Source organism: Teleopsis dalmanni, chromosome X, assembly GCF_002237135.1.
Source record: "Teleopsis dalmanni isolate 2A chromosome X, ASM223713v2, whole genome shotgun sequence".
NCBI lineage: Eukaryota > Metazoa > Arthropoda > Insecta > Diptera > Diopsidae > Teleopsis > Teleopsis dalmanni.
Genome location: NC_051848.1, coordinates 82,217,936 through 82,241,412, shown reverse-complemented (window position 1 = coordinate 82,241,412; position 23,477 = coordinate 82,217,936). Strand labels below are relative to the sequence as shown.

Below are 23,477 nucleotides of genomic sequence, written 5' to 3'. Positions count from 1 at the left end.
GATAAATCTTCAAGTTTTCCTGCATTAACAATGCAACGTAATACAGGAACTCAATCCATAAAAAACTGATCTAAGTTCATAAAAATTTAAGTAAAAATTCTGCGTTTTCATTTGATTTCAATCAAATGATTCGTTCAATTTGATGTGTTGTGGTATCTTGAATTAGTGCTATTGCGCACTTTTACAGTTTTGTGGCTGGGGGCTTCTCCCTGCCCCGCATTAGGCTTTAACTGTGCAGAAATTCGTATCGTTTATTTATCTTTTAATTGATGATAGACTGTAGGTCCGCATATCTTCCTGTGGGTCCTGAGGTGGACTTGAGGTTTGTTAGGGCGGGGTTGGGCAGCGTAACAACTTTTGTGAATAATTTTAAGCCTCTGTCCCTGATATATATTTTCACTGAGTCGATCCCTAGATCTCTGTGTATGTGTGTTGTTCTAATATACTATAAAATGTTAAATACTCTTCTTATAGCCAGCTTTTGTGCTATCTGTAATTGCTTTATGGGAGTATTTGAGGCATTGCTATATATAACACATCCTTACAGTAGTGCTAGCCTAATTATTTGAGTATATACTAACTTTCTGTCTAGAGCATCTGATGTGTAATTGCCCGGCTCTTTCGAGAACTCGATAAAAATACTTGGGAGCTTTCAGTTTTGCAGCACTGGAGTACATACCTGAGGTTTCTGTTGGCATCTTAATAAATTTTGCTAATGAAACGCGCATCTTAAGTGATGCTTACAATCGCTAAAACAAGACTCTGATCTGGTATCGCAATGGACCTTAGTGGTCTACGCGTGGCCTTTGTGGCCTGCCAGCATAATCTAATCTAATCTAACTTTCTGTTTTTGAGGTTAAAGTGATTATTATTAAACAGCGGCTTTAGAAAATGTGGAGTTTTAGAGCAGCTATTCTGTTTGCATTTCTTACGTTTATACCAATTGATCCGTTTGTCAAAAGTGATCCCCAGGTATTTTATGCTTTCCTTCAACCGTATCTCCGTGTCACCGACTCTCACTCTTGGAGGATGTTGCCTTCTCTTTCGTGTTATGAATATAGCCTTGGTTTTGTCATTGTTAATTTAAATCTTCCATTCCTGGAAGTATTCCACCCTAAGGTCTATATTTCCCTGTAAGGTGTTGCTTACACATGTGGCACTCCGGTGTAAAGCGTCATTGTGCAATTTACTAAATTAAATTGATTTTTTTGTTAGCAAAGTTTTCCTGTCAAAGTAAAATGAAGTAAAATTTTCCAATTTAAAGATGTCGGCTTTGAAATTCAAAAAATTTTGATATCCCAAATAATTAAATATTTTTTTGTTCAAAAATTTTCTCTTTCTGGTTGCACACAATATTCAAAATTTATTAGTTTAAGGAAACGCAAAAGAATCCCAATTATTTAAATTTATGGTTACATTTGATAAATATATGTACTTATATATACACATATATAAATTGGTACTTGCGTTATTAATTGGATGATATTGGAATGAGGCAAGAAAGTATATTTATGTTTTCATGTTTAAATAGAACTTTTATTTGTTTTTTTTTTGTATTATAGACGCATATATGAAACACCATTTTACAGCTTAAAATCTGAATGGTGACCTATATGGTAAGTATTAGATCAATCAGGGCTACGAGCCGGAATTTTTTCATTCCGGTTTCCGTTCCGCTTCAAAAGGAAAAAATTTCGGTTGGGTTCTGGTTTTCGTTCCTGTAAAAATATCGGTTTTTTAATATTTTCGGTTTAGTGTCGATTTGATGTCCTGATATCAACAGATCAAATTAAACTATTGAATATGTGTAATAACTTCTTTATTGTAATTTGCATTATACTACTATTTAATATCTAGAAGATGTTTGAAAAAGTAAAAACTCTTCAAAAGGTTGACTATAAAACAATTGGTAGGTGAATTCAGAGATCCTCGAACTTCCGAGCCAAATCATTTAAAATTCTTAGCCCTGAAAATATTTGTCATATATTTCAAATCCGTGCTTCTCAACAATAATTTAGAAAAAGAAATATTTTCAACTGATTCAATACTTATTAGAAAAAGATCAAAATTGAGAGTTTCGTATTTTTAAATTTTTAATTATTTAAAAAGTTTAATAAATTTAGTTAGTTAATTATAACTAATTTATGTTATTATTTGTCGCATATTCATGTCATATATTGTCTAACGTTTTCTTTATTTGCAGTTTGTATATAATCTGGAATTACAACTAAACTATACATAACTAGTACAGACGAATAAAAAAATAATGTGTTTTATTCATCAGTTTTCAAAATCCAATTACTTATTTTAAAAGATATATAAAAAATCGTGATGATCATTGTTCAGGAATCTCATTTTAAATTCAACTGGATTTGGCAATAATAACCGGAATTGACAAAAAACTCTATTGATGCGTTACCGAAATAGGTTTAAACTGTGTTATATTATATTCATTTGATGTCACTAGGTAAAATTTAGTTCTTTCCATTATGAATATAGTTTTCAACTAATCATTTCCTGTTTTTACATCATTTGAACAGTGATGAGTCATTGCTTTACAACTCCCGGACTTGATACATTAAAAAACCAACCATTCTTATCAACTGGATTAGAATTAATTTAGATTTCAAAGATCGATTGTACTAATAACTTGACTGTGATTTGAAGTGAACTGCACTGTTAAATTGATCACATGAGCACATATTGAGATGTGAAATCATCGTGATTTTCAACTTAACAGTTTTTACAGGACTTAACTCTGTCTGTTTCCAAAGTTTTCAAGTAAGAGCCGGCTATTCTTTTTATTTAATACTACCTTACATAATCTTTGTATCATCTTTAAGTTAACTATTAGAAAACTTTTATTTACACCATAAACTTCCCCAGGACTTTGAAATGGGATGGAGAGAAGGCTTTAGAAATAAATTTTTGCCTGTAAAACAAAGGAAATCAGTTTGAATTTTGACCTCCTTTGGTGTTACACCTATTCTTCTCTATGAATATTGAAAAGTGTATTTGAAATAATTTATTAATCTCCAAAATGTACTTAATGGCCACTGGTTTGTCGTTGGGATCACTGATATAGCTGCCAATATTTTTAATATTATGCAGCATTTAAAATAAATTTTTTAAGAAACATTATCGGTGGCGAATCTATAGCAGTTTCTGGAACAGTAAGATGCGTGTTATTAGAATCTTTTATCAATAATTTAAACAAATTTATTATTCAAATTATTGCCATTAATGAGTACAAAAACTTCAGCTACTTTTATTTTCAGCTGCAGTACAATTCTGGGGTCTGTGATTCGTTAAAATTGATCCTTATTGGAGATACTGGGAGACGACTACTCTAGTTATTAAATTAATAATAATAACTATTAATGTTAAATTAAAGTGACTCAACTGAAATTAATTTCAATTAATTAAATATATATTCTTCAAATATTTAAAATAAAGTATTAAAAATATAAACTAAAAGAAAATGTGAGGTTTTTATTTTCCTAAATATTTATACTAAAGATTACAAATTTATGTGGTTAAAACTGAGCATATATTACTTTCTAAAATTAAAGTTATTGTCTATGTACTGCAAAATGTTTAAATTATTTATTTTTAATAAATAATAATCATGTTCAAATAATCATGTTTTCATATTATTTTCTCTAAACCAAAGTTTTAATGGCGATCACTTGCTTATATTTATTGAAACACTTAATTGTCACTCAAAATACGTGTTTTTAAAAATACCTTAGTTTCAATAACTAAAGTAGTATAATTAATACTCCTATAATATTATTGACTGAGTATAATTTACATAAAAATATTTGTTAAATAATTTTTTGTTTAATGTAATTAATCACATAAACTGATATATAATTTAATGTAATTGATAAGATCGTTTGATATATCTTTAGGTTTATTTGATATGTTAGATTCAAAATAGAATAAAGCATCTAATATTTACACAATGGATTAGATTATTATATATCTGACTGAACTTTTGTATTGAAGAATTATTAAATCAATTTATTAATCATCTTCAATTCTAATTTAAAAATTAAAACCTTAAATAAATAACATTTTTGTATATTAAATGATAAATTGTTAGAAATATAATAATAGACTATATAATTCAATTTGTGTATATAATTATATTTGTGTATCAAAAAGATCCATTTAGTTAATACTGAATAAATATACTGAATAATTATACAATTAATAGAGAGCTTCTTAAGAAAACCTTAATCATTAAGGTATGTTCACATGATTTGAAAGGCTATATAGGGAAATATGGGGTATAAAAGTATGTACCACGAATTCTTCTGGAAACGATTAAGCTTCTCAGCTACAGTCACTTTCCACCAAACATATGTCGCCATAAAAAATATGTTAATATAGTAGTAGAACCCATGTTCAAGTAAATAAATAAATAAAAATTTTCTGGGAAAGTTTTGAAATACATTTGACATATGTATATCATTCCTTGATTTTGGCTGACGCAAGCATTGCCATTAATGTTTCAGGTTTCATTGGTCGTTAAAATTCTACTTTCAAGAAACGCACGTGGTTTCTTGCGTTTGAAGCAGATAATGAAGTATCGAATGAAACAACTGCAATTTTTAAACACCTTTTTTATTGATAAAAAATATGTTTTCTAATCATGTATTTTTTGAACTTTAAGCATCTAAAAATTAAACAAAAATTAGAACACTATTTAATATATTTATTAAAAGATACTAAGTTAATAGATTTTTAATAATAAATGATAAATTCAATAACAAGAAGTTTAAGAGAAAACAGAAATTTACATCATCGGAAATAATTGACGGCACCCACAAAAACCTCACCGTGGAACTATCATTTCGCTTCATTCTTTTATAGCTGTAAGCTGTAGGGGTAGAAGGATAACTTAAGATGTGACTTCATTTTAAAATTCATTACAGAATATATATTATAGTTTCCAGAGCATTTGGCATAAATATGCAGCATCTTAGAATTCAGCATAGTCTATATCCTTGGTTAGATGTCTCTGCACATTGTACTGTATCAATGATATGGCGAGAGAGAAGTGGTGCTAAGCAACTGCCTTGTCAGCAGTGATGTGATGCCTATAAGCAGTAATCAAACAAATATATTACTTCTGCTTGGTCAGGGATATTTGAGATTGAACATCGTAACAATTTTTTTCTTGTAAAAGATTTTTTTTAATTAGCATATGCTCCATTTTGTTGGGCATGTTCCTGTCGATAATTTTCAATCACGGTTACGAATACCATATAAATTGGCGAACAGTTATATACTCAATACAAACATTTAAATGCTCACCTGCATTTTGCTCCTGATAATCGTAGAGCAGATTATAAACGAAAGAGAATGTCAGTATTTCAGAAGACGAGTCATTTTTTTCCATTTTATTGTTGTAGTTCACAATAACAGTGAAAACAAGCTCTAGAACTCAGCATAAGCCTACGTATTTAAAAAAAGCTGCAAATGGTTGGTGTTAATATAAGGCATGCGATATTTAAGAGTTAAGTACAAATCTTTAATTTATCTTCATATTTATATTTATATTTATGTTTATGGTATGTAATTCTTAAGACATATCATGAAATTATAATGCAAATAAAATTGACCAGACTAACGACACTGTTACTCTGGAAAAATGTGAAAACTATAAAAAGTGTGAGGGTTAGGGAAATGTTTTCAGTGACAAATGAAGCACTTTAATTACAAACAAACTTATTTTTATAAAAACAATGGAAAACTATCATTTGTATGTGTTTTTACCAATAGTTGAGCAATGATTTGCTACAGTGTACACAATTATCCACTACATCTGTCATATCAATGACGAGTTGACAGCTATCTTGCGAAGAGAGGTTTTCAAATTGAGCAAAATTATTACCCATTTTACTTGCTCTATCTGACAAGCTCATTTCAGTTGTGTCTTTGTCATCTTTCGATGTTTCGTCAATTTCTGGATTTTGACCTGCAATCGTTTTTAGTACACCTTTTAAATCTATATTCAATACAATTATAATGGCAGTAAACTTACTTAATTCACCAGTTAAGCTCTTTGCAGAAAAATCATCGGATTTCAATGGAGCTCCTATATCATGCACGATGTTCATATTATTGTTTTTCAGTGATTCATACTCTTCTTTCGAATGTATATAAGGCACTGTGATTGGCAGATCTTTTGAATATCTCTCTGATATAATTGATTTTTTTTTGTCGTGACGTTTTTCATCATTGGAACAAATCCGTGGGTAACTCCTTTGAATTTCATTATTCGAACTAATATTATAATTTTGGTTATATTGACTGAAATTACCAGTGTTATAATCACGATGAGGATAACTCATTAACTGATGACTAACTGTGGATTGATTGTTATAACTGAAGTTATTATTGTTAATGTAGTTTCCATTATAATGGAATCTCTGATTTGAACTAGTGTTATAATTTCGAATATGTGGACGAATTGTCATAGTATTATAACCACGATTAAAGTGATTGTTTTGATAATCCTCTAGTTGGTTAAAATAACTGTGATAATTGTTGTTTCTATTATAACGAGGAGTTTGATATGGACGACTTCTATTATTCCGAGAATTTATTCGTTCTCTGTAATATTTTCCACAGAAGTTATGTTGCTGATATGGTCTCATTTTTAAATTTTGTGACAGAATCTAATAAATAAATATTTAATTAATTTTTATTTATAAACATTTATATTATAGCATTAATTCGTATCCAAAAATTTAATATGAAATCAGGTAAGTGCAGAAAGAATTTCACTTATATGTCTTTTTCTGTAACCTACTTGACACTTAACCCTTATTACTACACAACCGTTCTTCATCGAATATATTTTTATAAAAAAGAAAAACTAAAAATGTTGAAATTAAAAAAAATTATTCTGTAGACGTGGAAAAGTTGTGTTGATAGAGAACCTCTGCCAAAATTGGATTGAAAGATTTTGTTGTGGAGATTTTGATGTGAAAAATGGATCGAGTTCTGGTTAATAATCAGTTAAAGCTAATGAAAATCAAAAAAAACATTGATTGATGCAAGCATCCAAATATAAATTCATGAAATCGCTTAGAGATTAACCTTATCGCATTCGTATAATTTGTTTTATATAATATTGCGGGAATAATATTGCAGTTTTCTCTATGACTAATTTCTCGAACGTCAAGAAAATGATAAATGTTTGACAAGAATCATGACTTTGAACGAGAAGGTGGTTCGAAGAATTGCATGAACCTTTCATTTGAAACATCAACATCAGGAAAAAATTTATTTGTAATAACCATAACTCCTTGGAGACGAAAACTAGGTCCCATAACACAACAGATATGTGGAAAAAGAAAGATGAACCGGTTGAATAAAAAATGATGCTGTCTGCATGGCATGATTTCTAGCGGACAAAACTACGATTATATCTGCAGTATTCTGTCGGTATATCTACAAATTGAATTATTTATTCAAATTAATAGAGCTGGAATTGATTAAAACGAAATGTATGGGCTAATGCGAGATTTGGTAACACAATTTGGTAACTCACCAAAAACAATCTTTATAAATTTAAAAACTTTTATTTCAACAAATTAAATTCCAAATTTACAAAATAAGCATAAAAACGAAAATTGTGTTGGCTAATACAGACAGCTTATACGTTCTTAACGAAAGTAAAAAATTGAAAGTGTGGTGTTGCCACAGTGTAAGTTTCGAGTACTTTTAAAAACTTATTTTCATTGTAAATATATTGTAAATATATTGTGAAAATATTGTATGAGCGATTGTGAAGGAATTGTACCACAGCATTCTTACATTAGTGAAAATTACTTAAATGGATGTATTACGCTAAATTCAGAAGACTTGGATTGTCTTAAATTATCAATCCGCAATTAAATCTTCAAGTAAATCAATAAGGGCTATGATATAGAGAGCGCCCCGGACACGGCAAAAATAATTTACAAATAAATTCTCATATTTCATTGTAGTTTTTAAGATTCTAAAACTTTTTGTTAGGCGTTAAATAAAAGCGACTCCATAAAGATATATTGTTATTAAAAAAAAAAAAATATTGAATATTGAAAACTTGCAATACTGTCAAAATTCAAAAAGTTATAGTTCAATTATCAGAGAGTAACTTTTATTAATACATAATACTAATACATCAATATTCACACTATACTGCAAAGTGGACTACCCGTAATCAAAACATAGTTAAAGATCGGGGTCTGTAAACGTAGCAATGAAGTGCGTAGACATGTAGCCTCAACATCCCAAAATAGCTGTTGAGATGTACAGCTATTGGATAAACTCTTAATTAGCCTCTATACTAAGAAAATTGATTAGCCTTGTAGCACGTTTTTAATAATTAGATCTTGTGTCAAACCTTGTGCAAAAATATTTATATTTATATATGTAAACTAGCGAACAAAAAATATAATATATCATAAATCGTATATTATATTAAATTTAATTAGGGCTGAGTTTACAATCGAAACTTAAGTGTTAGAACTAACTTGATTGAATGAATTAACTCAGGGAAGTTGATGACGTTAGCATTTCTTAAATTAGTGTTAAGATTTTAGTTACGACTCTGAAATCGACCCTTAATTTATGAAATTTTAACTCTTATGAATTGACTTTAACTATTTCTACAAAATTAAAAACCTTTAGTTATGTTTTCAAAAACTCCCTTCTTTTATTAGGAGAACATATGCTTTTACTTGTTGCCTTCATAATATATAAACAAAGTCCTATTTAGTGACTACAAATTTTAAATGTAACTTTGTGTAAAAATTTTAATATTTCATTTGTTAGCTTCAGATGCAACAATTTGCATGTATTTTTGACCTTAAATAATTGGTCAGATGCCATTTATCCTACTATATATTTCACATTTGATTGATTATTTGCGTCGGCGTGACTACGGCGCAATTCGGCATGCGATCAGGTGGATACGTTTATCATACATTTCTCAAATGAAAAAATAGGCAACAACAAAATCAATTAATTTAAATGTTCACTTACAGCTTAATCCCGAAAGATTTCAAAAATCTCAATCAGGACTATAACATTTTATCATTTTTCCGTGTTACCGTGTGACCGTGTTAACGAGTTCGATCTATTTTTTCCTGTCGTAGAACTAAAAAAAAATATGTGATTTTTTTCATATACTAATTATTACCACAAAAGAAAAACATTTACTTTTACAGTATTTACAAGAAACTTCTAGAAAGAAATAATTTTTACTATAAATAGTTATGAATAACAACGGAAAATAAAATTCCAAATATGATCCAACGTAATACACAATATATGTAATTTTCCATCAGGTCAACTTCATCTGCTTCATATATAATTGAATAATATAGATAATGAATGAATACCGGCATATATATGGTATACAAGAACTTAATTTACAGTACATATAGTATATTGGAGTAGTTTTATAGACAATGATGAAACTTTAACATATTTATGTCGAGAGGCATCTTTTGCTCCCACTGTGAGCTGGCACTGGACCATGAGTGATGTGATTACTGGAGGATTAATCTCCTCCATTAAGGTAGAGAACACTTATATTAACTAAAAGAAATGAACGATTATTCAAAAATTAAAATAACAGTTCAGAAGTTCTAATATAATACAATAAAATAGTAATAAATCAGACTTCAACTTTTCAACCTTGTTTTGATAGCACAATCCAAGGAGCATAGACTGAACAGTACATTTTCTTGTTTTATTTAGCTATGGACTTGAAGACTGTTTTCTAAAACCAAAATTTATATGGACTAAGTGTTTTATTGAAAAGGATTGCATCGCAAACATCATCTGGTCACCACTCATTTTTAACTTTCAAATGATCCTATAATTTAATATACATACTTATTACTGATAATAATCAGTAATAATCTTGAATAGTTCCTCTGCCAAAAGCACTGATTTTGTTGCAAAAGTAGTTGCCAATAAACAGTTTGTTTATATTTAAAGGCTGTTACAGTTATGTTGTGAAAAAAATTACTCTTTCAACTTAAACATCTTACTATGGTAAATAAATTATAAAAAGATTGTAAACTTAATATATTGACTCCAGTGAACTTCAATATATTTACAAAAATCAATCTTGAAACCTATCCCGTTATCTAAGTGTTTCGGTAAAGATTTATATGGTATTTATACCCTAAATGACAATAAATTCAACTACAAGTATATTTAATATACAATATACAAGTGTTTAGTGAGCAACAATAGGATTTTCCAAATAAGAGTAGCTAGCAATTAGTAATTATGTCACCATATTGTTGAAGAGGAAACAACTAACATATCAATAACCTCTTATTAGATTATTAGGTACTTACACATTGATTAGGAATAAATCAACTTAGTCTGTTTATTCCGAAAACCTTTATTTATACATTAACACAAATTCACTAAACATCCAGTAAATTATTTCCATATAGTATAAGTTGTGAGTTTTATCGCTTCTCGACTAAGAGAATAAACAAAGACTTTAACTACAGAAACTATATATAGATGTTTAACACTTACCATAAAACCACGATAAATCTTCAAGTTTTCCTGCATTAACAATGCAACGTAATACAGGAACTCAATCCATAAAAAACTGATCTAAGTTCATAAAAATTTAAGTAAAAATTCTGCGTTTTCATTTGATTTCAATCAAATGATTCGTTCAATTTGATGTGTTGTGGTATCTTGAATTAGTGCTATTGCGCACTTTTACAGTTTTGTGGCTGGGGGCTTCTCCCTGCCCCGCATTAGGCTTTAACTGTGCAGAAATTCGTATCGTTTATTTATCTTTTAATTGATGATAGACTGTAGGTCCGCATATCTTCCTGTGGGTCCTGAGGTGGACTTGAGGTTTGTTAGGGCGGGGTTGGGCAGCGTAACAACTTTTGTGAATAATTTTAAGCCTCTGTCCCTGATATATATTTTCACTGAGTCGATCCCTAGATCTCTGTGTATGTGTGTTGTTCTAATATACTATAAAATGTTAAATACTCTTCTTATAGCCAGCTTTTGTGCTATCTGTAATTGCTTTATGGGAGTATTTGAGGCATTGCTATATATAACACATCCTTACAGTAGTGCTAGCCTAATTATTTGAGTATATACTAACTTTCTGTCTAGAGCATCTGATGTGTAATTGCCCGGCTCTTTCGAGAACTCGATAAAAATACTTGGGAGCTTTCAGTTTTGCAGCACTGGAGTACATACCTGAGGTTTCTGTTGGCATCTTAATAAATTTTGCTAATGAAACGCGCATCTTAAGTGATGCTTACAATCGCTAAAACAAGACTCTGATCTGGTATCGCAATGGACCTTAGTGGTCTACGCGTGGCCTTTGTGGCCTGCCAGCATAATCTAATCTAATCTAACTTTCTGTTTTTGAGGTTAAAGTGATTATTATTAAACAGCGGCTTTAGAAAATGTGGAGTTTTAGAGCAGCTATTCTGTTTGCATTTCTTACGTTTATACCAATTGATCCGTTTGTCAAAAGTGATCCCCAGGTATTTTATGCTTTCCTTCAACCGTATCTCCGTGTCACCGACTCTCACTCTTGGAGGATGTTGCCTTCTCTTTCGTGTTATGAATATAGCCTTGGTTTTGTCATTGTTAATTTAAATCTTCCATTCCTGGAAGTATTCCACCCTAAGGTCTATATTTCCCTGTAAGGTGTTGCTTACACATGTGGCACTCCGGTGTAAAGCGTCATTGTGCAATTTACTAAATTAAATTGATTTTTTTGTTAGCAAAGTTTTCCTGTCAAAGTAAAATGAAGTAAAATTTTCCAATTTAAAGATGTCGGCTTTGAAATTCAAAAAATTTTGATATCCCAAATAATTAAATATTTTTTTGTTCAAAAATTTTCTCTTTCTGGTTGCACACAATATTCAAAATTTATTAGTTTAAGGAAACGCAAAAGAATCCCAATTATTTAAATTTATGGTTACATTTGATAAATATATGTACTTATATATACACATATATAAATTGGTACTTGCGTTATTAATTGGATGATATTGGAATGAGGCAAGAAAGTATATTTATGTTTTCATGTTTAAATAGAACTTTTATTTGTTTTTTTTTTGTATTATAGACGCATATATGAAACACCATTTTACAGCTTAAAATCTGAATGGTGACCTATATGGTAAGTATTAGATCAATCAGGGCTACGAGCCGGAATTTTTTCATTCCGGTTTCCGTTCCGCTTCAAAAGGAAAAAATTTCGGTTGGGTTCTGGTTTTCGTTCCTGTAAAAATATCGGTTTTTTAATATTTTCGGTTTAGTGTCGATTTGATGTCCTGATATCAACAGATCAAATTAAACTATTGAATATGTGTAATAACTTCTTTATTGTAATTTGCATTATACTACTATTTAATATCTAGAAGATGTTTGAAAAAGTAAAAACTCTTCAAAAGGTTGACTATAAAACAATTGGTAGGTGAATTCAGAGATCCTCGAACTTCCGAGCCAAATCATTTAAAATTCTTAGCCCTGAAAATATTTGTCATATATTTCAAATCCGTGCTTCTCAACAATAATTTAGAAAAAGAAATATTTTCAACTGATTCAATACTTATTAGAAAAAGATCAAAATTGAGAGTTTCGTATTTTTAAATTTTTAATTATTTAAAAAGTTTAATAAATTTAGTTAGTTAATTATAACTAATTTATGTTATTATTTGTCGCATATTCATGTCATATATTGTCTAACGTTTTCTTTATTTGCAGTTTGTATATAATCTGGAATTACAACTAAACTATACATAACTAGTACAGACGAATAAAAAAATAATGTGTTTTATTCATCAGTTTTCAAAATCCAATTACTTATTTTAAAAGATATATAAAAAATCGTGATGATCATTGTTCAGGAATCTCATTTTAAATTCAACTGGATTTGGCAATAATAACCGGAATTGACAAAAAACTCTATTGATGCGTTACCGAAATAGGTTTAAACTGTGTTATATTATATTCATTTGATGTCACTAGGTAAAATTTAGTTCTTTCCATTATGAATATAGTTTTCAACTAATCATTTCCTGTTTTTACATCATTTGAACAGTGATGAGTCATTGCTTTACAACTCCCGGACTTGATACATTAAAAAACCAACCATTCTTATCAACTGGATTAGAATTAATTTAGATTTCAAAGATCGATTGTACTAATAACTTGACTGTGATTTGAAGTGAACTGCACTGTTAAATTGATCACATGAGCACATATTGAGATGTGAAATCATCGTGATTTTCAACTTAACAGTTTTTACAGGACTTAACTCTGTCTGTTTCCAAAGTTTTCAAGTAAGAGCCGGCTATTCTTTTTATTTAATACTACCTTACATAATCTTTGTATCATCTTTAAGTTAACTATTAGAAAACTTTTATTTACACCATAAACTTCCCCAGGACTTTGAAATGGGATGGAGAGAAGGCTTTAGAAATAAATTTTTGCCTGTAAAACAAAATCAGTTTGAATTTTGACCTCCTTTGGTGTTACACCTATTCTTCTCTATGAATATTGAAAAGTGTATTTGAAATAATTTATTAATCTCCAAAATGTACTTAATGGCCACTGGTTTGTCGTTGGGATCACTGATATAGCTGCCAATATTTTTAATATTATGCAGCATTTAAAATAAATTTTTTAAGAAACATTATCGGTGGCGAATCTATAGCAGTTTCTGGAACAGTAAGATGCGTGTTATTAGAATCTTTTATCAATAATTTAAACAAATTTATTATTCAAATTATTGCCATTAATGAGTACAAAAACTTCAGCTACTTTTATTTTCAGCTGCAGTACAATTCTGGGGTCTGTGATTCGTTAAAATTGATCCTTATTGGAGATACTGGGAGACGACTACTCTAGTTATTAAATTAATAATAATAACTATTAATGTTAAATTAAAGTGACTCAACTGAAATTAATTTGAATTAATTAAATATATATTCTTCAAATATTTAAAATAAAGTATTAAAAATATAAACTAAAAGAAAATGTGAGGTTTTTATTTTCCTAAATATTTATACTAAAGATTACAAATTTATGTGGTTAAAACTGAGCATATATTACTTTCTAAAATTAAAGTTATTGTCTATGTACTGCAAAATGTTTAAATTATTTATTTTTAATAAATAATAATCATGTTCAAATAATCATGTTTTCATATTATTTTCTCTAAACCAAAGTTTTAATGGCGATCACTTGCTTATATTTATTGAAACACTTAATTGTCACTCAAAACACGTGTTTTTAAAAATACCTTAGTTTCAATAACTAAAGTAGTATAATTAATACTCCTATAATATTATTGACTGAGTATAATTTACATAAAAATATTTGTTAAATAATTTTTTGTTTAATGTAATTAATCACATAAACTGATATATAATTTAATGTAATTGATAAGATCGTTTGATATATCTTTAGGTTTATTTGATATGTTAGATTCAAAATAGAATAAAGCATCTAATATTTACACAATGGATTAGATTATTATATATCTGACTGAACTTTTGTATTGAAGAATTATTAAATCAATTTATTAATCATCTTCAATTCTAATTTAAAAATTAAAACCTTAAATAAATAACATTTTTGTATATTAAATGATAAATTGTTAGAAATATAATAATAGACTATATAATTCAATTTGTGTATATAATTATATTTGTGTATCAAAAAGATCCATTTAGTTAATACTGAATAAATATACTGAATAATTATACAATTAATAGAGAGCTTCTTAAGAAAACCTTAATCATTAAGGTATGTTCACATGATTTGAAAGGCTATATAGGGAAATATGGGGTATAAAAGTATGTACCACGAATTCTTCTGGAAACGATTAAGCTTCTCAGCTACAGTCACTTTCCACCAAACATATGTCGCCATAAAAAATATGTTAATATAGTAGTAGAACCCATGTTCAAGTAAATAAATAAATAAAAATTTTCTGGGAAAGTTTTGAAATACATTTGACATATGTATATCATTCCTTGATTTTGGCTGACGCAAGCATTGCCATTAATGTTTCAGGTTTCATTGGTCGTTAAAATTCTACTTTCAAGAAACGCACGTGGTTTCTTGCGTTTGAAGCAGATAATGAAGTATCGAATGAAACAACTGCAATTTTTAAACACCTTTTTTATTGATAAGAAATATGTTTTTTAATCATGTATTTTTTTGAACTTTAAGCATCTAAAAATTAAACAAAAATTAGAACACTACTTAATATATTCATTAAAAGATATTAAGTTAATAGGTTTTTAATAATAAATGATAAATTCAATAACAAGAAGTTTAAGAGAAAACAGAATTTCAAAAAAATCATCGGAAATAATTGACGGCACCCACAAAAACCTCACCGTGGAACTATCATTTCGCTTCATTCTTTTATAGCTGTAAGCTGTAAGGGTAGAAGGATAACTTAAGATGTGACTTCATTATAAAATTCATTACAGAATATATATTATAGTTTCCAGAGCATTTGGCATAAATATGCAGCATCTTAGAATTCAGCATAGTCTATATCCTTGGTTAGATGTCTCTGCACATTGTACTGTATCAATGATATGGCGAGAGAGAAGTGGTGCTAAGCAACTGCCTTGTCAGCAGTGATGTGATGCCTATAAGCAGTAATCAAACAAATATATTACTTCTGCTTGGTCAGGGAAGTTTGAGATTGAACATCGTAACAATTTTTTTCTTGTAAAAGATTTTTTTTAATTAGCATATGCTCCATTTTGTTGGGCATGTTCCTGTCGATAATTTTCAATCACGGTTACGAATACCATATAAATTGGCGAACAGTTATATACTCAATACAAACATTTAAATGCTCACCTGCATTTTGCTCCTGATAATCGTAGAGCAGATTATAAACGAAAGAGAATGTCAGTATTTCAGAAGACGAGTCATTTTTTTCCATTTTATTGTTGTAGTTCACAATAACAGTGAAAACAAGCTCTAGAACTCAGCATAAGCCTACGTATTTAAAAAAAGCTGCAAATGGTTGGTGTTAATATAAGGCATGCGATATTTAAGAGTTAAGTACAAATCTTTAATTTATCTTCATATTTATATTTATATTTATATTTATGTTTATGGTATGTAATTCTTAAGACATATCATGAAATTATAATGCAAATAAAATTGACCAGACTAACGACACTGTTACTCTGGAAAAATGTGAAAACTATAAAAAGTGTGAGGGTTAGGGAAATGTTTTCAGTGACAAATGAAGCACTTTAATTACAAACAAACTTATTTTTATAAAAACAATGGAAAACTATCATTTGTATGTGTTTTTACCAATAGTTGAGCAATGATTTGCTACAGTGTACACAATTATCCACTACATCTGTCATATCAATGACGAGTTGACAGCTATCTTGCGAAGAGAGGTTTTCAAATTGAGCAAAATTATTACCCATTTTACTTGCTCTATCTGACAAGCTCATTTCAGTTGTGTCTTTGTCATCTTTCGATGTTTCGTCAATTTCTGGATTTTGACCTGCAATCGTTTTTAGTACACCTTTTAAATCTATATTCAATACAATTATAATGGCAGTAAACTTACTTAATTCACCAGTTAAGCTCTTTGCAGAAAAATCATCGGATTTCAATGGAGCTCCTATATCATGCACGATGTTCATATTATTGTTTTTCAGTGATTCATACTCTTCTTTCGAATGTATATAAGGCACTGTGATTGGCAGATCTTTTGAATATCTCTCTGATATAATTGATTTTTTTTTGTCGTGACGTTTTTCATCATTGGAACAAATCCGTGGGTAACTCCTTTGAATTTCATTATTCGAACTAATATTATAATTTTGGTTATATTGACTGAAATTACCAGTGTTATAATCACGATGAGGATAACTCATTAACTGATGACTAACTGTGGATTGATTGTTATAACTGAAGTTATTATTGTTAATGTAGTTTCCATTATAATGGAATCTCTGATTTGAACTAGTGTTATAATTTCGAATATGTGGACGAATTGTCATAGTATTATAACCACGATTAAAGTGATTGTTTTGATAATCCTCTAGTTGGTTAAAATAACTGTGATAATTGTTGTTTCTATTATAACGAGGAGTTTGATATGGACGACTTCTATTATTCCGAGAATTTATTCGTTCTCTGTAATATTTTCCACAGAAGTTATGTTGCTGATATGGTCTCATTTTTAAATTTTGTGACAGAATCTAATAAATAAATATTTAATTAATTTTTATTTATAAACATTTATATTATAGCATTAATTCGTATCCAAAAATTTAATATGAAATCAGGTAAGTGCAGAAAGAATTTCACTTATATGTCTTTTTCTGTAACCTACTTGACACTTAACCCTTATTACTACACAACCGTTCTTCATCGAATATACTTTTATAAAAAAGAAAAACTAAAAATGTTGAAATTAAAAAAAATTATTCTGTAGATGTGGAAAAGTTGTGTTGATAGAGAACTTCTGCCAAAATTGGATTGAAAGATTTTGTTGTGGAGATTTTGATGTGAAAAATGAATCGAGTTCTGGCTAATAATCAGTTAAAGCTAATGAAAATCAAAAAAAACATTGATTGATGCAAGCATCCAAATATAAATTCATGAAATCGCTTAGAGATTAACCTAATCGCATTCGTATAATTTGTTTTATGGTATATATTATTACAGGAATAATATTGCAGTTTTCTCTATGACTAATTTCTCGAACGTCAAGAAAATGATAAATGTTTGACAAGAATCATGACTTTGAACGAGAAGGTGGTTCGAAGAATTGCATGAACCTTTCATTTGAAACATCAACATCAGGAAAAAATTTATTTGTAATAACCATAACTCCTTGGAGACGAAAACTAGGTCCCATAACACAACAGATATGTGGAAAAGGAAAGATTAACCGGTTGAATAAAAAATGATGCTGTCTGCATGGTGGGATTTCTAGCGGACAAAACTACGATTATATCTGCAGTATTCTGTCGGTATATCTACAAATTGAATTATTCATTCAAATTAATAGAGCTGGAATTGATTAAAACGAAATGTATGGGCTAATGCCAGATTTCAAACACAATTTGGTAACTCACCAAAAACAATCTTTATAAATTTAAAAACTTTTATTTCAACAAATTAAATTCCAAATTTACAAAATAAGCATAAAAACGAAAATTGTGTTGGCAAATACAGACAGCTTATACGTTCTTAACGAAAGTAAAAAATTGAAAGTGTGGTGTTGCCACAGTGTAAGTTTTGAGTACTTTTAAAAACTTATTTTCATTGTAAATATATTGTAAATATATTGTGAAAATATTGTAAGAGCGATTGTGAAGGAATTGTACCACAGCATTCTTACATTAGTGAAAATTACTTAAATGGATGTATTACGCTAAATTCAGAAGACTTGGATTGTCTTAAATTATCAATCCGCAATTAAATCTTCAGGTAAATCAATAAGGGCTCAAAATTGAAATTGCCAAAGCAAATAAAATTATTTTGATTGATAATAATTCAAAGAACAAGTGTCAAATCCACCACGCATACTCCAGCGCCATCTAGTATCAAGGACAAATCCTGTTGGCACAAAAACCAACTTATGTCTCCAAAATATAGGAAGAAGCATAGCATTGCGGTTTTGACAAGCATCATGACAACATAATATAATGTTGAATGTATAATATTAAATATCGTGTAAACGTATTTAATAATTTTAATATCAAATTCGAAGCATATTTTAGCTACGGAAAAAACTGATGTCGATACAGACAAAATAACATTTTTGTCGACATTCCTACAAACGGCAAATTCTTCTCAAAAATCAACATCCACAGAGCATACTACACATACCAATGTTAGCTGAAAACAAATGCAAAATCGCTGTGAGCACACCCATTGGTTTGTTCGGATTTATAGTAATGCCTTTCGGGTTAAATAATGCTCAGAAATTCGGCATTTTCGAGGAATTTTTAATTATCACCATAAGTGCATTCCGCAATCAGCTAAATTGCAAACTTCACTAAATGAACTTCCAAAAAGCTCAACAAAGAATGACAAAACTCCAATAACATAAAACCCTATGTTAGAGAGGGAGACGATTAGCAAGGATCAAAAAACAAACAAAGTGCTAAAACAATTATGAGGATCAAATTCAGCACTACAGTTGCAGAAACTTTCGTTACAACTTAACATGCCAGCATTTTATGACGTGTTCACAGGTATTATCAGACCGTATATTTCGTCATCATTGCGCAAGAATTGTTCGAAAAAGCATAGGTCATTATAACGAAAACAAATGTAGTACTTAAATGTTTCAAACAACAACTGTCACAACAACAAAGGGAAGAAAACTGTATAGGGCTGCAATAGAAACGGGATGCGAATTCATATCACCAGAAAAACTAACTTATTGACCGACCGATCCAAATAAATTGCTTGACCTTATAGATTTGTTTCTCACAAAAAAAATATCATCAAACTTCATGGAAATCAAGCTAGGCTTAAATCTGCACTCCGACCATTCGCCAATATATTTAACTTAAATTGATACGATCATAACGAAAAATCCCGGTCCATAACTAACTAATAAATCTACAGATTGGACCCTTTTTAAAGCATTGCTTAAAAACAGTGTAAACCTCTCAACTCCACTGAGCACTTGTGATGAACTTGAAAGACACTACGATCAGTTCATTAAGCAAATTCAAAAAGGAGCTTGGAACGGTATCCTTGAATATAAAAGAAAAACTGTAGGGAAGAACTATCCAAGGAAAATTATGAGTCTAATAAATGAAAAGAGGAAACTTAGAAAAAGATGGCATCAAACTCGATCTCCTCTAGATAAATGCATTCTTTATTAAGAAGTTACTAAACGTTTAAAAACTGAGCTTCGTCTTATCAAAAATGAGTCAGTAAAAAATTATATTTCATCACTTGGAGTTGACAAAAAATCGGAAAATCGACAAAATACTTAAAGAAACCCATTACCTTCACACCAACATTCAAATACAGCAATAGAAAATGGGCTAGAAGCAATGAGGAAAAACCGAAGCTTTCGCAAATAACCTGACAAACATATTTCAGCCTAATGATGTACAGTGTAATGAATTACTGATTGCCACAGAAAGTAGAAACCAGCAAATCGATCGAATAACAAAGCGCGAATTAAAATCAGCAATAAAAGATTTGAAAAATAAAAAGGCGCCTGGCTTTGACCTTATAACATTCGAAGTTTTAAAGCAGTTACCAGATAAAGCTGTTCGCAAATTGTTAATGCAATTCAATGCAGTAATAAATCTTAAATATATTTCGAGCCTATAGAAGATCACAGAGGTGAAAATGTTACTAAAAGTAGGCAAGCCGCTAGGATATCGTCATATAGACCAATTTCAATTTTACCAACCATTTCGAAGCTCTTTGAAAAGTTATTCTACAAGAGTAATGCCTATAATAAAATCCGGAAAGCTAATACCAAATTACCAATTTGGTTTTCATGGCAAGCATTGGACTATAGATCAAGTACACCGCATTATCGATGAAATTGAAAGGGCTGCTGAAGGTAAAAGTATGTTCTGTTGTATTCTTCGATGTCGCACAGGCTTTCGACAAAGTCTGGTACAAAGGTCTTCTGAATAAACTAGAAACATATTTGCCGTCGTCATGTTTTGCGATTGTGAAATCTTACATTACCACGAGGTTTTTTATGTGAAACATCAAAACTGTTACTCAAATCTATCCGCGATAAAAGCTGGTGTACCTCAGGCGAGTGTACTCGGTCCACTACTATACCTGCTTTACTCAGTGGACTTGCCAATAACAACTGAAAGTAAATTTGCAACATTTTCTGATGATTCTGTTATTTTGGCGATTACTGACTCCGTTGAAGAATCAATAATCAAATTACAAACAGCTACAGATTCGTTAGGCAATTGGACAAAAAGATGGCGTACCAAACTGAATTCTGCTAAATCGGTTCATGTGGATTTTACAAATAAAAAAATACAGTACTTTTCAATTTCGATTCAAGGTATTCAGATACCATATGCCAACACTGCAAAATATCTTGGTATAACATTGGACGCAAAACTTCGCTGGAAGGAACACATAAAAAAGAAAAAAGACGAGCTTGATACGAAGTTGCGAAAAATGGAATGGCTGATTGGCAGCAAGTCCACACTAACTATGCAAAACAAGATTCTGCTATACAATCAAATTTTAAAATCTGTATGGTCATATGGCGCTGAACTATGGGGGAGCGCTAGCCAAAGTAACATCGAAATAACCCAACGTTTCCAGATCAAGGTTCATTTTAAAAGTGCCATGGTACATTTAGGAACAGCGATATACACCGCGATTTAAAATTGTCCACAGTCGCTGAAGAAATAAAAAAGAAAGCAACAAGTCATAAACTGAGGTTGCAGCAACATGTTAGCACAGAAGCTGTTAACATCATAACCTCGTATGGACAACAAAGACGACTAAAACGACGAAATGTCGCTGACATGGCATTAAGTTAGAATGTAAAATAATTTGTGTAGAAAATTGCTTATTTATGCTTGTAACATATAGTATTGATTAGATTCAAGCTACTCGTCGTAGTAATAAAAAATAAAAAAAAAATTGCTCTACAAAGCATTTGATGCAGTACACTTCTTAGCACATGCAGGTGTGAATTCAGCAACTGAATTTTTATGTAGTAAGTATGTGTGGGTGTCAATCCGCAAAGATGTTGCGAACTGGGTGCGATCATGCCAAAATTGTTAACAAACAAATATAAGCAGACACAACAAACTCCCTCCGCAGTTAGATCAACGATTCGGTCATGTGCATTTGGATTTAATAATACTTCCAGAGTGCTATGGTTATAGATATGTACTAATTATGATAGACAGATTTACACGATAGCCAGAGATCATTCCATTCAAAGATATCACCGCTGACACAGTCGCAGAAAGTTGTTATGCAACTTGGATATTGCAATTTGGGTCTCCCAAAACAGTAACAACTGACCAGGGAACTCAAATTAAATCGACGCTGTTCAACATGTTAACAAACTGCTTACACAGAGAAAATACGCATATCTCCGTAGAACTCGGAATCAAATGGGATTTCATCGCACTTTGAAGACAGCACTCATGGCACGAGATTAGAACACATGCATATGATTATTACCATCAGTTTTGTTAGAACTTCGATCCTGTGTCAAAGAAGACATCAACGCATCAGCAGCAGAAATAGTGTATGGTACAGCACTGCGCCTACCGTAAGAATGCGTATAAACGGACGCCTATACAAAAATTCCTAAAAACATTATGTGAGCATATACGACAAGTTAAACCAACTCCGACTTCCACTCATTCAATCAGAGCTGTTTCCGTTCACATGGTGTTGGATAGTGCGTCCCATGTGTTTGTAAGAGCAGATCATCTAAAGAAACCATTAGAACCACCGTATATTGGACCATACAAAATAATTAAAAGAATCAATCATATGCTTTTCACAGTTGACGTACGCGAAAACCTAGAAAACCTAGCAATAAACAGATTAAAACCGGCATTCTTCTAGCCCATGGTGAGGTCAGTTTCATCGAAATGGATGTAAGCGGCGAACCCACGAAGAAAAAACAACTGACCCGAGCAACAAAGAAAGTAACTTTTGAGTTAAAAGACCAGTTAGAGTAGCGTTGCCCACTAAGCAATCAGTAAGCAAGTCCATTGGTCTAGCTACTAAGGGAGGAGTACTGTGGCGAATCCGCAACACTTACTCCAGTGCCATCTAGTATCAAAAACAATTTCAATTGGCACAACAACCAACTTAATAGAAGAACGACCAAAATAGAAAAAGAAGCATAGCATCGTAGTTTTGACAAGCATAATAATAACATAATACAATGTTGAATGTATAATGTTAAATATCGTGTAAATATAATTAGTAATTATAATATCAATTTTGTAAATAATTTATTTATAATAAAAAATAAAAAATGCAAACAAGCCACAAATATTTTCCCGAACCAAGAGAAAGTCACAATATCGAAAGAAACAAACTTAAGCACGACTTCGGGTGCTCCAAACAAGAAAACACCAGTATAATTCAGTCCAGTATATAGGAACCATAATCTCCAAGAAGAATAACAGAACGTAAAATTGAAGTATTTTATTTAAAAATTTCTTTATTTATAAAAAATAAAGCCTTGGTATTTGCAATTTCATTTAGCAGAATATGTTTTTATATGTATGTGTTGTTCTCTCAATATTATTCTCAAATGTAAAATTCATGTTTGCTGTGGTTTTTGCTTCACATGTCCTAAGCCGAAGGAAGAATGAAAAACCTTTCGTAAAATTTCGAAAATTTACTTCAGAGTTTTGCAAACCAATTAAAAATGTTTAAACTTTTAAGAACTCTTAAGA

At 30.3% G+C, this 23,477-nt stretch overlaps 2 protein-coding genes and 2 long non-coding RNA genes across 4 annotated transcripts; 2 read left to right on the top strand and 2 right to left on the bottom strand.

Moving 5' to 3' along the window:
• The first annotated feature begins 1,382 nt into the window (after nucleotides 1-1,382).
• On the top strand, nucleotides 1,383-3,402 carry LOC119689182. The gene is made up of 6 exons (XR_005253380.1): nucleotides 1,383-1,503; nucleotides 1,563-1,616; nucleotides 2,204-2,467; nucleotides 2,541-2,781; nucleotides 2,844-3,173; nucleotides 3,279-3,402. It is a non-coding gene; the product is annotated as an uncharacterized LOC119689182 (long non-coding RNA).
• Nucleotides 3,403-5,564: 2,162 nt separating this feature from the next.
• Nucleotides 5,565-6,694, bottom strand: LOC119690092 (probable serine/threonine-protein kinase clkA). Its single transcript, XM_038105083.1, has 2 exons — nucleotides 6,056-6,694; nucleotides 5,565-5,989 (listed from the first exon to the last, which is right to left on the bottom strand). Exons 1-2 carry the CDS (start codon nucleotides 6,669-6,671, stop codon nucleotides 5,784-5,786), a joined length of 822 nt encoding a protein of 273 aa, XP_037961011.1. The 5' UTR covers nucleotides 6,672-6,694; the 3' UTR covers nucleotides 5,565-5,783.
• A 5,268-nt stretch (nucleotides 6,695-11,962) lies between these two features.
• LOC119689175 lies at nucleotides 11,963-13,982 on the top strand. The gene is made up of 6 exons (XR_005253377.1): nucleotides 11,963-12,083; nucleotides 12,143-12,196; nucleotides 12,784-13,047; nucleotides 13,121-13,361; nucleotides 13,424-13,749; nucleotides 13,855-13,982. It is a non-coding gene; the product is annotated as an uncharacterized LOC119689175 (long non-coding RNA).
• Nucleotides 13,983-16,154: 2,172 nt separating this feature from the next.
• LOC119690249 (probable serine/threonine-protein kinase clkA) lies at nucleotides 16,155-17,281 on the bottom strand. Its single transcript, XM_038105269.1, has 2 exons — nucleotides 16,643-17,281; nucleotides 16,155-16,576 (listed from the first exon to the last, which is right to left on the bottom strand). Exons 1-2 carry the CDS (start codon nucleotides 17,256-17,258, stop codon nucleotides 16,371-16,373), a joined length of 822 nt encoding a protein of 273 aa, XP_037961197.1. The 5' UTR covers nucleotides 17,259-17,281; the 3' UTR covers nucleotides 16,155-16,370.
• Nucleotides 17,282-23,477: the final 6,196 nt, after the last annotated feature.

What these genes read in the sequence shown, in the direction of transcription:
- LOC119690092 (XM_038105083.1), bottom strand. Translation starts at nt 6,671, where the DNA reads ATGAGACCATATCAGCAACATAACTTCTGTGGAAAATATTACAGAGAA. An exon ending in GAGCTTAACTGGTGAATTAA is followed by an intron (nt 5,990 to 6,055) that starts GTAAGTTTACTG and finishes AAACGATTGCAG; the next exon opens with GTCAAAATCCAGAAATTGAC.
- LOC119690249 (XM_038105269.1), bottom strand. Translation starts at nt 17,258, where the DNA reads ATGAGACCATATCAGCAACATAACTTCTGTGGAAAATATTACAGAGAA. An exon ending in GAGCTTAACTGGTGAATTAA is followed by an intron (nt 16,577 to 16,642) that starts GTAAGTTTACTG and finishes AAACGATTGCAG; the next exon opens with GTCAAAATCCAGAAATTGAC.